The sequence below is a fragment of the Phyllostomus hastatus genome, unplaced genomic scaffold (assembly GCF_019186645.2).
Source record: "Phyllostomus hastatus isolate PE091 unplaced genomic scaffold, TTU_PhHast_1.1 phas_contig_62, whole genome shotgun sequence".
NCBI lineage: Eukaryota > Metazoa > Chordata > Mammalia > Chiroptera > Phyllostomidae > Phyllostomus > Phyllostomus hastatus.
In genome coordinates, this window is record NW_025333921.1 from 18,056,114 (window position 1) to 18,071,589 (window position 15,476).

Here is a 15,476-nt window from a genome sequence, read left to right on the forward strand (position 1 = left end):
GGCTCTGTGACCTTGGGCCAGTTACTTAACCTCTGTGAACCTGAGTCTTCTCATTTGAAAAATGAGGATAGCTATAGTTCCTGTCTTGTCGGGTTTTCGTGAAGATTAAATGAGATTATGCTATGAAACGCATATGGCACAGTAGCAGCATAGAGATCTGCTTAATGAATGTGAGCAACAGTTTGGATTATCAGCCCTAGAATATTCAGATGCTATATCTACACGGACCACGCCCCAGGTGAAACCCTGGTACTGCTAGGCTCCTACCTCGTCTCTGTTGGTGTCATTCATGACCTGCCAAGGTGGGCTCAAGGTCCCAATGTGTAGAGGCAAGGCCACTGGATTCCTCTAGGGGCTGCCTGCCTGTTGAGGTCAGTGGCCTGTCTGTGCCCCATGGTGGCTGCTGCCTCCTTTCTCACATGGATCTCAGCTGCGCTCAGGGCTGAGCCACAGGATGGCTGAGGCTCTGCTGTGAGTCTCTGCTCCCTGGTGGACAGGGCTGAGCATGGAACAGAAAGGTTTGTGAGTGGTCCAGGTTCTCTAAACCCCTACCCAGCCCAGGCTAATCCTGCAGGGTCTGTGTAAGCCCAGCTTCCCAGCATGCAGGCCTGGCCCATGGGAGCAGCTTGCTCCCTGTGTGTCCTGGGCAACCCTGAGATGGGGGCTTGGGGTAGCGTTGTATATATCCTTGGGGAAGGAGAGGCAAGATCTGCCATGGAGTAGAAGGCGTGACCCTTGGCCCAGGTGGAGTGCTGCTGCCCCAGGCCCTCAGTCCTACCGCCGCCTCCACACACTGCTAGCCCTGGCCCTGGACACGGTTCCTTCAGAGCCCGCCTCCTGTGCACGAGTCCCACCAGGACCTGGCCCAGGCCAGCAGCCAGACTCCAGAGGAGCCTCAGGTTAGACCTAGCCCACCTAATTTACCTAAATTTGGACTGCCCCCTTCAGGAGCCCTGCAATGAGAGGGGCGGGAAGGAAGTTCTGGACACACTTCCTGGGATCTGGGAGGCAAGTCGGCATCTCTGCGCCCGAGATGAGCTCCGAGAAAGCTCGGGGGTCTGTGGGGCTGGATCCTCGGCATTTTAAAATTTTATTATGACTGTGTTTGTTTAAATATATATGTATATATATATTTATAACTCTATGTACCCACCATCCCCCTGTCCCCTCCCTGGCCCTTAGTTTTTCCCCTTGGCTTTCTGCCTGGTGGCTGTGTAGGGAAGCACTGTCTGCGTGCTCTTGTCTGAAACCGTTTGGGTGCTGCTGTTCCTTGTGACCCTTCGGGTCTGCTCAGGGGCCAAGGTGGGGCCCGAGCATCGGCCAGGAAGTAGAGAGCGCCTTGGCTTGTTGGGGGCCAGAGAGGTCTTGAGGGGGCCCCTGTGGGCCTCTGTTCTAGGAGGCTCTGGGGACAGGCCCACCTCCTCCTCTGCTGCCACCTCTTCGCCGTCCCCCTCCTCATCGTCACAGCACAGAGCATGGTAGAGCACTTTGTCACTGAACCGCACTCTCTCCCGTGTGCCTGGGGTCCGCTGGGGCAGCTGGCCCTTAACAGGGCCAGTGCTGAAGGCCTCCTCACTGGAAGAGTCCGGGGTCTCCACCCGAGGCCCATTAGGGATGGGTGTGCCGCCATTCATGAGTCGGTAGTCAGGGCCAGCCCCTGGTCGGGTCAGCTCGGGGCCGTCCACAGAGTCCGAGGCGGTAGAGACATCCAGGAAGGAGCAGAACTCCCAGCTATCTGAGAGGATGTCGGCAGTCATGAAGTCCAAGTGACCCAGGTCAAAGGGGCCGCCCACACCGGCCTTGTCGCTGCTGGAGGTGCTGCTCACAGTGGCCGTGGTCCAGTCGTCCGGCTCCAGTTCAAAGTCGAAGTCCGAGGTCAGCTTATCTATCTGGCTCACCACCTGGTCGGGGAAGGGCAGAGACATGAGAAGGGCCAGGCAGCACCTGGTGTCACTTAGGTGCGAGCATGTCCCCCTACCCACATCCCCCAGCTGATGACCCTATGGGGTGGTGACTACACTTGAAGTCACAGGCTTGTCTGCCCTGTGGAGAGCCCAGAATAGACTAGGACTTGACCCTGCCATCCCAGTCTTCCACTCCGTGGTCTGTTGGAAGCAGGGGGACTGCCTTCCAGCCCTGCCCCCATCCATTCACACACCCTGTGCCCCCAAAGCCAGCTGCTGTTCCGATTCCTTTGACCAATAAGGGGCCATTTAAAGAAGGCTGAGAGATGCCAGCAAGTCCACTCAGTGGAGAGCTGACAGGTCTACCCATCCTCAGAGAGAAAAATGATATGGGGTGACCATGAGGAAACACCCTGGATCAGCCTGTGCAGCTGGTCAGCAAATGTCCCCCTAAGGTCCCTACCACCCCACCCCCATGCACCCCAGAGCCTTCTCCCTCCTTCCTCTGCCTGGCCTCTGGTGACTGGCCAATCAATCCTCGCTTGTTGGGGAAGGAATACAACAATCATTATTCGGTAAGCAACACAAAAACCCATCCCTCCCGGGCCAAGAGCTGCCTGTTAAATGCAGTCAGGGTTGGGGGTGCAGTTCAGCTGTGAGGTCACTGCAGCCCGCCCACCCCAGAAGGACTGAAGTTGACCCCACGCAGGCAGGCCTGCCGCGGGACATCCCCTGGCCCAGACAACTGTCAGCACATGGTTCAGGGGTGGAGATGGTGAGGGGAAAGGGGAGACCCAATCAGAGACATAGGGAGAGGACCATTGAGAGAAGAGAGGCTTCAGGCCAAAAACAAAATAGCAAAACATCAAAAACAAAATGGAGGAACCAAGAGACCCAGGGACAAAGCCATACGAAGGGAGTGAGCAAGCCCAGGGCCAGCAATCGGTGCCTCTCCAATATCCCTACCCAGAGGCCAGTCAGTCAATTAACAACCCAGTGCAGTCCCTAGCCTACAAATCTTTATTGTGGACCTCTGCTGTCCAGGGATGTGCTAGAGGTCTGGCGAAGAGTCCTCCAAAGTGAAGGAGGAAAGCAAAGGCAAAACTGGGGGATCAGGAAGCGTCTGGGTCAGTGAGATGTGTACAGTGGGATCAGGGCATTACTGGATCAGGGGGTCCATGCAGGTGACCTCGTCAATTTCCCACTTAGGTCTCAGTTTTCCAATCTGTAAATGGGGAGTTGGCCGAAGTGGTTGATCTCCAAGGTTCTTCCAGTCTCTGAGATCCCAGGAGTGACTGGGGAAGCTGGCTCGGGGTGTCGATGCCTAGGGATGCCCATCCCCACAGCCCCAGGTCAAGAGTGGCCGGAACACTTGTCTGAGGCCTGCAGAAGAGCTGGGGGAGTCAAGACACCTGGGTTCCAGGCTCAGACAGTGCTTTGTGTGTCTTTGGGTAAGTCACACAGCTTCTCTGGACCTCCACATCCTTTGCCACCAAGTAGGCCTGACAACCTCAATCCTGCCAACTTCACCACAGCTTCATGAGGAACAATGACAGGGGGAGTGAAATGGGCCTATGGGGCACTGGTGATAAAGGAGACATCATCTCCCATCTCTGAGCACCTACTCTGTGTCAGACTTTCCACCCATGAGATCATCATTTCCTGAGGTCACAGGTAATGGGACTAAGGCACCAGTCACCGGGGAAGCTGAGATTCCTGCCTTTGCCATGTCCTGCAAGTCTGGACACTGCTCTGAGTGTTGCTGTGATTTCTGGGTTTGGGCAGGCAGTGGGCATGGGGCCCCACCCTCCAGTCTGGCCATCCCTTGTTATGTCTCCCACTCCAACGACTCCCCCTATCACAGAGAAGGCTGCATGACCCAGAAGCCCTTGCTCAACCCAAGCCCCCCCCCAGCCTGAGGGCTGGTGGGGACCCTGGCCTAGAATCAGGACTCTCCAATTGGAGTGTACATCAACCCACTCCCCAGAGTTTCTGATTCAGTAAGTTCTGGGTAAGGCTCAAGAAGGTACAGGTCTCACAGGCTTCCCTGTGCTGCTGCTGTTAGTCTGGGAACAAACTGAGAACCACTGACCTGAGGGCCTGGGGTTAAGCTGATGAAGAAATAGCACCTCAGGGCATTGCTGGCCTCAGGAGAGGGCTTGTACCTCTGGGAAGCCACGCCCTCCAATCAGACTGCCCTGACCGAGCTAGCTGCTGAGAGTCTGCTGCTGCCTAAAAGGACGTGACACGAACCTGGAGTAACATTACTCGGCTGTGATGGATGACAGAGTTGGCTGAGGCCAGGCCACGCCTAGAAGCTGGGTTCCTAACACCCTGTGAGAAAGATCCAAGGTGCACAGGGCAAAATCCCTGAGGCTGTCAGTTCTGAACTCACTTCCCTCATCCAAGAGGCCCTCGCCAGCCATCTTCTCCAGAGGCCTCCACATTCAGGCCCTTCCCCTTCCCCCTGAGAATTCCCTCCCTGGTTCCACCCTGGAGGTGTGGAGGCAAGACAAAGAGGGAGGCCTGGATTCAAGTCCCAAGTCTGGCTTTCCCCTCTCCAGTCTCCGTTTCCTCCATTGTAAAGTGGGATGATGCTCTTCTCCTTGCCCAGGGGACGGGGACTTAAGAGATACATGAATGTGCATTCAAGTGCAGTCAGCACGCACAAGCACCTGAGAACCTGGGCTCCGGAGCCACACTTGGGGCTCTGCCCTGGCCCACAGCTGACCGGCTTTATGACCTTAGCCAGGTTACTCATTGTCTCTGTATAACTTTCTTCAGCAAAGAATTCTCATTCTCCTTTGTTAGACTGCAGTGAGGATTTGGGGCTTGTTAGGCTGTTGTGAAGATTTAAGGACTTGAGGCACAGAAAGCATGTGGAACAATATTCACCATACACCACTGGGCACTAACACATGAGCAGGCCCCAGAGCTGATGGGAGTCAGTTCTTTACCAAAGGAATAACGCTGATGGGGACGTATCCAGCGCCTGTGGCAGAATGATGGGACATGTTGGGCCTTTCAAACCCCAGCACATGGGTGGCACCCATGTTGCCTAAAGCAGGGCTGTTTTCAGATGCAACAGACGCCGAAGAGTTTCTAAAAGCTGAATGGTTGAGGCCCACGGGCCAATCTGGCTCCGTTTATTAAGTGGGACAGGTCAAACTCACATGATGAATGACACAGTGAGGATTGGAAAGGGGAGTGAGGTGCCAGGGGCACCCAGGCTGTATGCGGGGCCTGGTCGGCTGCAGCCCTGCTGCCCGTCCCTGGTGCTGCGTCTCATGGGGCCAGTGGGAAGGCAGGGGTAGGAGGCCCCATGCTACCTGCCTCTCTGCTTGAGATATCTTGAAATTTGTGATTTCTCTCCGAGATTTAATAATCATTTTGCCTACATGTAATTTGAGATTGTCTTGGAGTGCAGAGCCAGAAGGGACTGGAGGCACTGTTGCGTCCACCCTTCTTCCTGTGCGTGCTGCTAGAGAAACAGGCCCAGAGACTGGAAGGAGCCGAGCTGAGAGCAGAAGTCAGGAGTCCTGACTCTGGGCCCGGTCCCTTAAGAACATGAATCGCCTGCTTACAGTGGGTAAGAGGGAACAGTAGGAAGGAAGGGCAGGTGAAGGCTGAGGCAGAATCCTCTGGGGGCCTGGGCCCTGACCCAAGGGCATCCCCAACTTCTGTCCTGGTCACAGCCTCAGCTCCCCTCACCTGAACAAATGCATCCAAACTCATCTAGTCTCCCTGTGAGCAGCAGCTTCCTGTCCAGCTGCCACTGCACGCAGCACCCAGGGAACTTCCTAATTAGCCCACAGGACCTCAGCACTACTCTGCTTCCAGTACTTCCTGAGCACTTCCATGCTGAGCACACTTCCTTCTCAGGACTTTTGCACTGGCTGCTCCTACTGCTTGGAGACTTGAAGAGTTTGCTCCCCAAACTCTTGCGCCTCCAAACAATACCCCTCACCAAATCTGGCCGAGGGCGCTTTGCTCTCCACCCTCCCAGGCATGCCTTCTCACCACGCTGACACGCAAACTGTCTGAGCACGCTGCTGCCTCTGCACCTCACCCAAATGTCTCGCTCCTGTCCTACTCACTCCACCTCAGTGCCACAAGGAAGTCTTCCTCGATCTCCAGGTAAGGAAAGGTTTCCTATGAGAGCCTCTCAAAGCACCCTGTAACTTTCCTTCACATATTATCCAGTATTTATCACGGCTACAACGTTATGAGCATATAGGTTATAATGTGCTTGGTGTCTTCTCCCTATGAGGAGTGGGCCAGAAAATGCCTTGCCCGCCAGTGGATCCCCAGTTTGATACAGGGCTTGGGACATTCTTTACAAATACAGCCATTGAGTGAGTGGATGAGTTCAGACAGCTTAATAAAAACTGCTGGGGGATCCTTTTCTGAGAAAATGTTCTATGGTCCTAGACATCCCAATATTGCCTGTCCCAGCCCTCCCTCCAGCCCTGGCCGAGCTGCCTCTCCAGGAAAAGCATGGCTGTGTTCCACAAAACCCTGGAGCCAGGACAGAGGCCTGGGGAGTCCCACAGCCTCTGCCTTCTCCTGTCTTCCCTTGCTCGCCCCTGGGCCCCTCACTTCTCTTGACAAGTTGCTACCTCCTTTCTTCCCTCCCGGCTCTCCAGGCAGATGGTTACATAACTGAGATTCTGCATTATTTATGACCACTGATTATTTTTTTAATTCTGTGATCATGTTATTTATTGTCTTCTTGGGGGCTGTAGCATGGCGGGGGGGGGGGAGTGAGTTGACCGTGATTCATCTCTCATCCTGCAATTTGGCCTAATTGACCACGGAGCTTCGTGAATCTCTCCGGAGGAGGAGAACACAAAGGGAAAAAGGAGGCAAGGAAAAAAAATTCGCACAATTCTTGCTGAGCTGCGGGTGATGGAGCTGACCCACTTTGGCACATCTCTGTGGTCCCCAGCCTCTCCTGCTCCAGCTGCTTTCTGGCTGGGCCATATTCATTCCCCTCATGCTGTCGGGCCTGTGGCTTTCCTGGCCACCTCATACACAGCACCTTGCCAATGGGATGGCACCACTGCCATGTGCCTAAGTCCCCAAGTCCCCAAGAAAATCAGGTGGGGAACTTCACTTTTACCTCAGTCTGCAAAAGGATTTTGTCCCCTGCTCCATTCTCCTGAGGTGTTTATGCCAAGGTGGGCGACTGTGCCCTTGAGTTACATCCTACCAAACAGCCAGTGATGATGGGCAACACAGGAACGTTTTTGAGGCCCCATGCTGAGCAACGCCTTGGGGATGGGAGAACCAAGGAAGAGGAGGCCAAGTATCTACTCAAGGTAAGCTCAGCATCTAGGGGGCCAAGGACAAGGGCTTTTACCCTTGCCCCTGGGGGCTCCCAATTGGTAGGGAACAGGGAAAGCAGTGGAGAGGCAGATTCCCACCCAGAAACACAACAAGGCGATTCCTGGAGAGCATGTGGGATTCTGAGGACAAAATCCAAATTCCGTACCGTTTCCAGTACACTCTGTGTGCCCTTGCCTCCTGCTCTCCGCCTTGTGGTCTGCCCACCCTGACTACACCGGCTTCCCTGCTGATCCCGACCATGCTGAGCACACTTCCTTCTCAGGACCTTTGCACTGGCTGTTCCCACTGCTTGGAGACTCATCCCCACATATCCATTTGACTTGTACCTTCCCTTCCTTTGGGTCTCTGTTCAAAAGTCATCTTATTGGAGCCCTGCTTCCCACCCCCATCACTGTCCCCTGTACCAACCAGAAGAGGGTGGAACTGCCTACTACAGGGCCCTGGCTCTGACCTCCCTGATCATGGTGAAGAAGCCAGAGACTCCAAAAGAACACGGCCTGAGATGGAGTTGAGGAGTAGGCCAGTGTTAGAATATTTAATCAATAATATCTAACGCATATGGAGCTAGTTTTGTGCCCATCGCTGTACTAAGTACATCATATATAATATCACATTTAATTCTCACAACCACCCTAGGGCTGGTGGCAGGAGGTGGCATAAAATTGCATACCCTCATTTTAGGGATTCAAAACAGAAGCACAGAGAGGTAAAGTAACTTTCCTAAGTTCACACAGCTAGGAAGAGGGTGGAGCTTGGGTTTGAACCAGAGACACTGGGCTGTGGAGCCCATGCTCTTAGATGTCAGGCTGTGCTGCTTCTCTAAATTAAGATCCACAGAATTCTGAGCTTAGAATTCTGAGCCTGCTAGGACTGGCCTGGCACCCTGGAGTACTGGTGAACCTAGGGGGCTAATTAATGATTTACCATCACATCCCTCTGCAGCACCATGTTTGCTTTCAAAACACTTTTACATTCCTCACCTCACTTAGTCCATGAAACTATTTTCCCCACCCATGGGACAGAACTTGCCCCTCGTCTCCCTGGGGAAGCAGAGACAGAGCTGCAGCAGGGGTTTGGAGGTCAGGGAGACATGGGAGAAGGAACCCCAAACCCTTTAGAGGTGTGAGTAGGCATTGGCCCCCACTTACTGCATGCCACGCCCCCAATAAATCCTTGTAAGATCATTCTCAGTGTGAATTATCATCATCCCCATTCCAGAGATGAGCAGACTGAGGCTTGGGGGCTAGGGAGCAGTGCTTTAGTGCTCCTCATCTTTCTGTGAATTTCAGGCTGTATGCTCAAGAGGATGAGGAGGCTCTGCCATGATCTGTGGTATCTGGGGAAGGAAGCAGCAGATGGAGAAGGGGGATAGCAGAGGGGATACAGCTAAGCCCTTCCTTTCTGCTGGCCTTCCTCCTTTATCAAGCACCCTGTACTGCTCCCAGGCAGTCTTGTATGTGAATTTTGGATTCAGATCTAAGTGGTCTGCTCTCCTGAAACCAGAACTTAGATGGTGAACTCAGCTGGTGCTGCCTAGAGGGTAGGGTATGATAAAGGAATCCTCTCAACCTTGGGCCTACCCTAGGTCCCCACTGAAAAATGTCACACAAAGCAACTGATCCAGCTTTGCAGCTCCCTTGGAGGACCAAGAGTCAAGATCACAGGTTCCAAGTGTGTGGGAGAGTGGGGGCGGCGCAACCTTTATCACAAACCAGGGCCTGGCACCCCTAGGTGGTAACCCCATTCCTGACAAATCCCATCCCCCTGAAATGGCATCTCCTCTTCTGCCTGGCCCTCCCGGAACCTCACCTGCCTTCCCTGACACTTCCCTCTGCCCATCACCTCATGTCCAGACCTGCCTGAGGGGTGGGGGGAACTCTGAGGCCTGCCCCCTACCCCAGCTGGGTGCCATTGGCAGTGGGCAGGTGGTGGCATGTGGGGTCGATTCTGGTTGTCGTAGCAACCCACCAAAGTCTTGGGTGGAGGCACAAGGCCTAGAGGGGATGCGGAGGAGGGGACTCATTTTTCTCTGTTCTGGCTCAGGTGTCTGGGCTGCACAGCCCATGAACCTGAAGCTCTGCCATTCAGGACATTCGAGTGGGTGAATGTGTGTGTTGAGCAGGGAGGGAGGGGATATCTCAAAGATCTGCAATTAAATCTCAGTGCTTCTGATCTTCCTGTCTCACCCCCTAAAGGGCACCCTCTCACAGCATGAGCCTAAGGTATCATCTATAGAAGGTCTCTAACAAAATGGAAAGAGGTTGCCCATTAGCCCACCTTCTGAAGCCCCAGAGTAGGTATCAGAACCTGGGTTCTATTGAGTGCTGCTGGTAGGCTCTGTGACCTTCAACAAGTCCCTACCCCTCTCTGGGCCTCAGTTTTTTCAAAAGTAAGTGGACAGGGCTGGTCTGGAGGACCTGTGAGAAGCCTTCAAACTCTGGATGGCTCTGCACAGGGGCAGAAGTGGGAAGAGAGCAAATTCCTACAAGATGCTCAGTTGGTCAGTTGGGAACAGGCTCTGTGCTATATCGAAGCCGACTCTCAGGCTTTGAGTCAATCCTGGTTCTTTCTGGGTGGGCCTGCTGGGGCATAGGCCCCATGCCCCTGTTCAGGACTGAGACTCTGGACAGTTACGATGACTCTGATGGAGCCATAGAACATCTGAAATAGATGGGGGTTGGGGAGGGTTGAAGAGGGGATGTAGTCCTTTGGACCGAAGAGGTTGGAGGAGGAGGGATTGTTCAGGGGCACTTACCACCAAATTGTATTCCCCAAAGATGTTCAGCCCAGACCCTGACCAGCCTAGCCCATCGGCATAAGCACTGCCACCTCTCTCTCCCTGCAGCACTGAGCAGGGACTCCCTGGCAGGCTCCATGACGCTGACGCTGGGTAGAGGGGCTGTCCCGCCCAACCTACATTCCTATCCCACCATCTCCACTCTGGAAAAAATTCCCTTCAAACAACCCCTGCTTCTTGGCTCATGGGCCCGGCTACAGGCCACTCTGCCAGTCTGGAGTCGGTACCCACCATCACCCCTTCTCCTCAATTTTCCTAGCCCCCATCCTCCCAGCACAGCTGGCCGGGAGAGCCCAAGCTCATAACTCCAATTCAATCACTCTCCCTGCCATCTCTGCAGGGGCCCTAGTTACAAGGAGTTGAAATTTGCCTAAAGCCCACCTGGCTGGTGTAATGGTACCCAGTGGGCAAATTCAGGCCAGTGGCTCAGAACGCTGGTCATGCATTTTGGGCTCGAACACAACCCAGCAGGCAGGGCCGAGGACATGTGTACCTCATTACCCCAGCAATGTGGGAAGTGGTAATTAAACCCGGCTTCACTCAGAGAGACAGAGAGGGACACACATCATAAGGTCTCTGTGTGACTTTTTAGCCTTGGCAGAAGGTAGTCAGAACTGTGGGATAGGGATACATACCGTTAGAGGAGATTCTCGCCTCTGCCAGTGTGCACAGAAACTCTGATACCCCCCTAGCATCCCCCTAGACTCATTCCTACCTGAGGGCAGGGAGGGCCTAGCTTGGCTGTAATTTTTTACAGGGTCATGGGTTTTGAGTATCTGTGTAATGTCTTGGGAAGCTCTGAGCAGGGCCCCAAGAAGTGAGGATAGCCTAATTAGAGCCATCTACACTCTCCCCAGGGCCCCTTGTGACCAGATCAGAGCCTGAGAGGCAGATAGTGGGGTCAAAGGCTAGCTTGGGCTCCAGAAGAGTATCCCATGAAGAGGTTATGGTGGGACCCAGTCCTTATTGGCCACCTTGGCAGCCCTGAGTGCTAACCACAGAACCTTGGACATATGACATGCTACCCAGGCAGTTGTAGCATCACTGAGACTCCTCCAGCTCTGGGCTATCGTGAGATTTTTAGCAGAGCAGATTTGGGGAAAGGAGAACAAGGAGAAGGAGGTACCCAGCAGAGTGGCGCATGTATACACAGCTTTGTACGCACACACAGAAACATACATGTGAGAGTATGTTTTTGTGCCAGGCCCAAGAAAACCGGTCTAGGGTCCATCTGGCCCCTCACTCACCTCCCTGAGCTCCTTGGCCACCTCCTTGAGCTCCCGCAGAATGCCCTCGAGCTGCCCGATGACCATCTTCATGCGCTGTCGAATCCGCTCCCGCTCGCCACCACTGCTGGGGTCGTCACTGGGCTGCCCGAGGTCCAGGGTGCCCCGAATGTTCATCCTTCACCACGTGGCAGCAGGCCTGCCCATACTTCCCCCAGCCAGGCACACACTGCGTCTGCCTCCACAGAGCCCCCCTCAGCCAGGCAGAGCTCCACATCTTAACGGCCCCCCAGCCCACCCTGGCCCTGGGTGGTTCTCACCCAGCCCCTGACCCCTGCTATCCCACCTCCCCTGCCTCTGGATGGGGAAAGGGACACCCAGAGGCAGACAGATCTGACACAGGGGTTCAAGGTGAGGACATAGGAGGGCAGGGGGAGGGGCTTTGGACCTCAGGCGTGGCCTCCAGGACTCAATGTGCCTATCGGTGTGCTGGGCTGATGTCCAGCCGAGCCTGGACAGAGGCAGGGGTGACTCTGCAGGGACTAAGGGTAAGAGATGCCCTTGGGATAGGGGAAGGTAGAGGCAATCCCCTCACAACTCTTGGGCAGTTGCAAAGGCAGAGATCTCTGGATGCAATTGACACCTGCAGAAGGATGGTGGCTGGGGTCTTCCAGATGTGGAGGGGGTTCCAGATGTGGGCAGTTCTGGGAAGGGAGCTGGATTGGAGGAGGGCAGCCCCCTGCAGAGAGAGCAAGCCTGGCATCAGCCCTCCCAGGCTGCAGCACCAGCCGGCAATGCTGCTGCCTCCCTCCTCTCCCCAGCCTGCACCCTTCCTCGCTGGGGATATATTAATTTTTTTCTTTGTAGGGAGAGGTGGTGGAGGCAGATGGTCTACAGCACAGCTCCTCTTTGAGAAGGAAAAGAGGGAGCCCCTGCTTTAGACGCACAAGTCCTCAGCCTACGATGGGGCACTTTGCCCCAGGTCCCCCTCAACACTCCTCCCCAGCCAGGCCATGCCCCGCAGGTTCACCAGAGGGTCTCTCCAGTCTTCCGTCCTCACCCCTAATGCCTCCAAGGTGTCCTCTTACCAGCAGACCTTCCCCTTCCCGGCCCCGCCTTCCCTTAGAACCCCGCTCCGCTCCCGAACTCACCGAGGGTGGGGGTACCGGTCTGCCTTCCGATCAGCGTCGGGGGCCAAGCCCCAAGATGAGGTTGGGGGGGCCCCCAGCCTCCCTAGGGTGGGCTTCTCTCTCTGGACCCTTCGGCCCCTGGCCTCAGGGAGGTCCTCAGAGCCACCCCGGGAGACATCTGGGCGGTGGGAGGGGGCGGGGCCTCCGCGCTCCCAGAAAGGGGGCAGGAAAAATCTCCCCCAACCCCCGCCGGACTGCGGGAGGGGAAGAAGCCAGGGTCGGCGGGCCGGGGGCTCTCAGGCCACAAGTGACCTGGTCGCAGGGCGTCTGAGGCGACGCCAAGGCGGTCCCAGCGCGCGAGCCAAAGTCGGAGGGATCCCCTCAGCCCGCGCCCGGCATTCCCCGGGCTCGGCGCCGTCCGGGATCCGCTCAGTCCGGTCCGGAAGGGCCGGAGCCCGGGCCCGCGGGGGCTGCCTTGCCAGCAGGGATCCGGCCCCACTGAGTGCCCGGGGCGCCCTCAGCCCGGACCCGGGACGTCCTCGCTCCCGCACCGGAGGCGTCCCGAGCGGCCGCGAGGGTCTGCGCAGCCCAGCCCGGCGCTCAGCCTTCGGCGACAGTGCCGCCGCTGCTCGGTCCACGGCCGGAAAGGTCCGGAAGCCGCCAGCCCCGGGGGAGGGGCCGCGTGCGCCGAGGGGCCGGTGTCCGCCCGGCCCGGCCACGAACGCGCGAGGCCGGGGCCCGGCCGGGCTGGGTTCGGCGGCCGGGGCGCGGGCGGGAGCGGCGCGGGGCGGAGGAGAGGAGGCGACGCGAGCGAGAGGAGGAGGCGCGGCGAGGTAAGGGGCGGAAAGGGAGGGTGCGCGGCGGCCGGGGCCGGCAGCCTCGGCTCTGCGGCCGCCTCCTCCCGCCCGCTCCGCGCGGCTGGCCGCCTCCCCAGCCCAGGGCGCCGGGTCGCTGCCGACCGGGCGCACGAGCGACAGCTCGGGCTGGGCCTCCCTCTGAGGCCTCGCCCTGAGCTGCCCGGCCGGGCTCCGTAGGCCTGGGCCCGCTTCTCGAGTGCCGCGCCGCCCGCGCCCAGGCGCCCCCGGCCCTCCTCGCGATCCCCGCCGGACAGGCCGCCTGGGCGGGCGCTGCTCCTCCAAAGGCCGCCCGGCTCCGCGGCTCCGCGCGCTCGGCGCTGGTAGGGAAGGGCCGGCCCCGCGCGCCGGGAGGGAGCTTTTAAAGCGACACGCACGCCTCCCGGTGCCTAGCGCGACCTCTGAGCAGGGTTCTCGCCACCCCGGAGATGGGGAGACTTCCTGCGCCGGAGGGGCTGGAGGAGGTCTAGCCTCGCCGGACTCCGCTGACCTCCGGGCACGGAGGGACAGCAGGCTACGGACTTAGTTCCTTCCAACCTTAAGACACCCCTATTACCCCTTCCCCTACTGTGCTGCACTCCACGCTTCCCTTTTAAGTTGCCCGCATCCAGACCCTTTCCTTTTCCCTGTCACACCTCAAACTACCCCCAGACAGTGCCTTACATAGGATTAATTCAGAAAACAAAATATGCACAACCTTTTCGGAGCATCTACAGTGTGCCAGACTCTCGCTGGGAGCAGCTGCGAACTGGAGGCTGCTTAGATGGCAGGTAGTCACTTCGGCCGGTTATGCAGCCACTTATTCAACATTTTTTTTCCTCACCTCTGTGTACCAGACCCCACGCACGCTAGGCTCTGCGGTACAGGAAGGAAAAAAGGGCATTTCAGGAAGCTCACAGCTCTTGGGGCAACACTCCTGAGTAAACTGAAGGGTGGTAAATACAGGACAAAGGCAAGTTCTAGAAGCAATGGTAAGAGGGTGGGCCGGGCAGAGTGAGAGGGAGGGTAGGGAACAACCTAGACCGGGGTTGGCAGCCTCAACCCATAGTCAACCCGGAGCTGTATGGCAAAGGGGAGTACGAGTTCCCCAGGTGACAGTCAGGGTGAGGGAGGTGAGGCTGAGCACTCAGGCAGTGAGGAGGGGAGATGGCAGGGCCCAGACGCAGAATGAGGAAAGGGTGAGTTTAAGCCAACTGTGGCCTTTTAGAGATACCATGTTGACAGTTCTGTGGAAAGGGGATTAGAGGAAGACCACCAGATCCTGGAGAGACTTGGAGGCCATGGTTAGGAGCTTGGGTTTTATTCTGGAGCAGAGCGGAGTCTGGTCCTGCTTGCCTTCCCAGAAGATCCCTCTGGGCCTTTATGGCTGGCGGATCTGAGGACTAGGACACAGGGAGATCAATTAGGAGGCTGTTACTTGAATGGAGATGGGAGAGAAGGAGGGGCTGGGGTGGCAGCAAGGATGGAGTGGAGGGGGTGCTTTGAGAAATGATTTAGGAGAACATGGTAGGACTTGGTTGAACTTTAAGAGAGAGGGAGAGTCCAGGAGGCCCCTGAGTATGATGGCTGCACCACCAGTTGAGTTTGAGAACAGAGGGGGAGAACGGGTCTGGGGTGAGGGAGAGGAGTCCAATTTGGAATAGAGATATCCTGAAGACAGGTGAGTATGTAGGTCTCTGCCTGGGCCTCAGTATTTTTTTAATCATCATTAGAGGGGATGACATTGAGCAAAAAGACTGTGTAGACTAGTAACAAAAGTAGCAGGTCCAGGTCAGAGCCTTGGGAAAGAGTCCCTGAGTGAGAGATGGACAGGAGCTTACAGAGAGAGAGAAGAACCAGAAAAGTTCAGGCCCAGGGAGAGAGAGTTTGTTGGAAGCACGCACTCTACAGTGTCAAAGGCTGCAGTGAGCAGCTGTGAGAGGAGGAATGGAAAGTATCCATAGGAAGCCACTGGTGATGTGGCAGGGCCAGCTTTTGGGGGAGGAGGGGAAGGAAGGTGGCGGGAGCTAAGTCGTTGGACACTGAGGGCTGAGTGGTTGGTGAGGAATAGGAGTCAGTGAGCCCAGGAGACATTGCTAAATGTTCAAACAACAGGGTTGTGGAGATCTTGAACTAGAGGTGGATGAGGGTTTGAGGGAGATGGGGGCTTAGTTGGGATTTGAGGCTGGCCCATGGGGGACTTGAACCTCAGGGACAGTGACTGTTGCGCTTCCATC

General features: G+C 56.5%; 1 protein-coding gene across 1 annotated transcript; it reads right to left on the reverse strand.

Moving 5' to 3' along the window:
• Positions 1-327: 327 nt before the first annotated feature.
• INSYN1 (inhibitory synaptic factor 1) lies at positions 328-12,730 on the reverse strand. The gene is made up of 3 exons (XM_045848643.1): positions 12,428-12,730; positions 11,298-12,015; positions 328-1,901 (listed from the first exon to the last, which is right to left on the reverse strand). Exons 2-3 carry the CDS (start codon positions 11,451-11,453, stop codon positions 1,179-1,181), a joined length of 879 nt encoding a protein of 292 aa, XP_045704599.1. The 5' UTR covers positions 11,454-12,015; positions 12,428-12,730; the 3' UTR covers positions 328-1,178.
• Between the last annotated feature and the right edge of the window lie 2,746 nt (positions 12,731-15,476).

Bases quoted from the DNA above. Each gene is read 5' to 3' on its own strand.
- INSYN1 (XM_045848643.1), bottom strand. From the start codon at position 11,453: ATGAACATTCGGGGCACCCTGGACCTCGGGCAGCCCAGTGACGACCCC. The intron at 1,902-11,297 runs GTGAGTGAGGGG...TTCCCCGACCAG, and splicing joins TGGCCAAGGAGCTCAGGGAG to GTGGTGAGCCAGATAGATAA.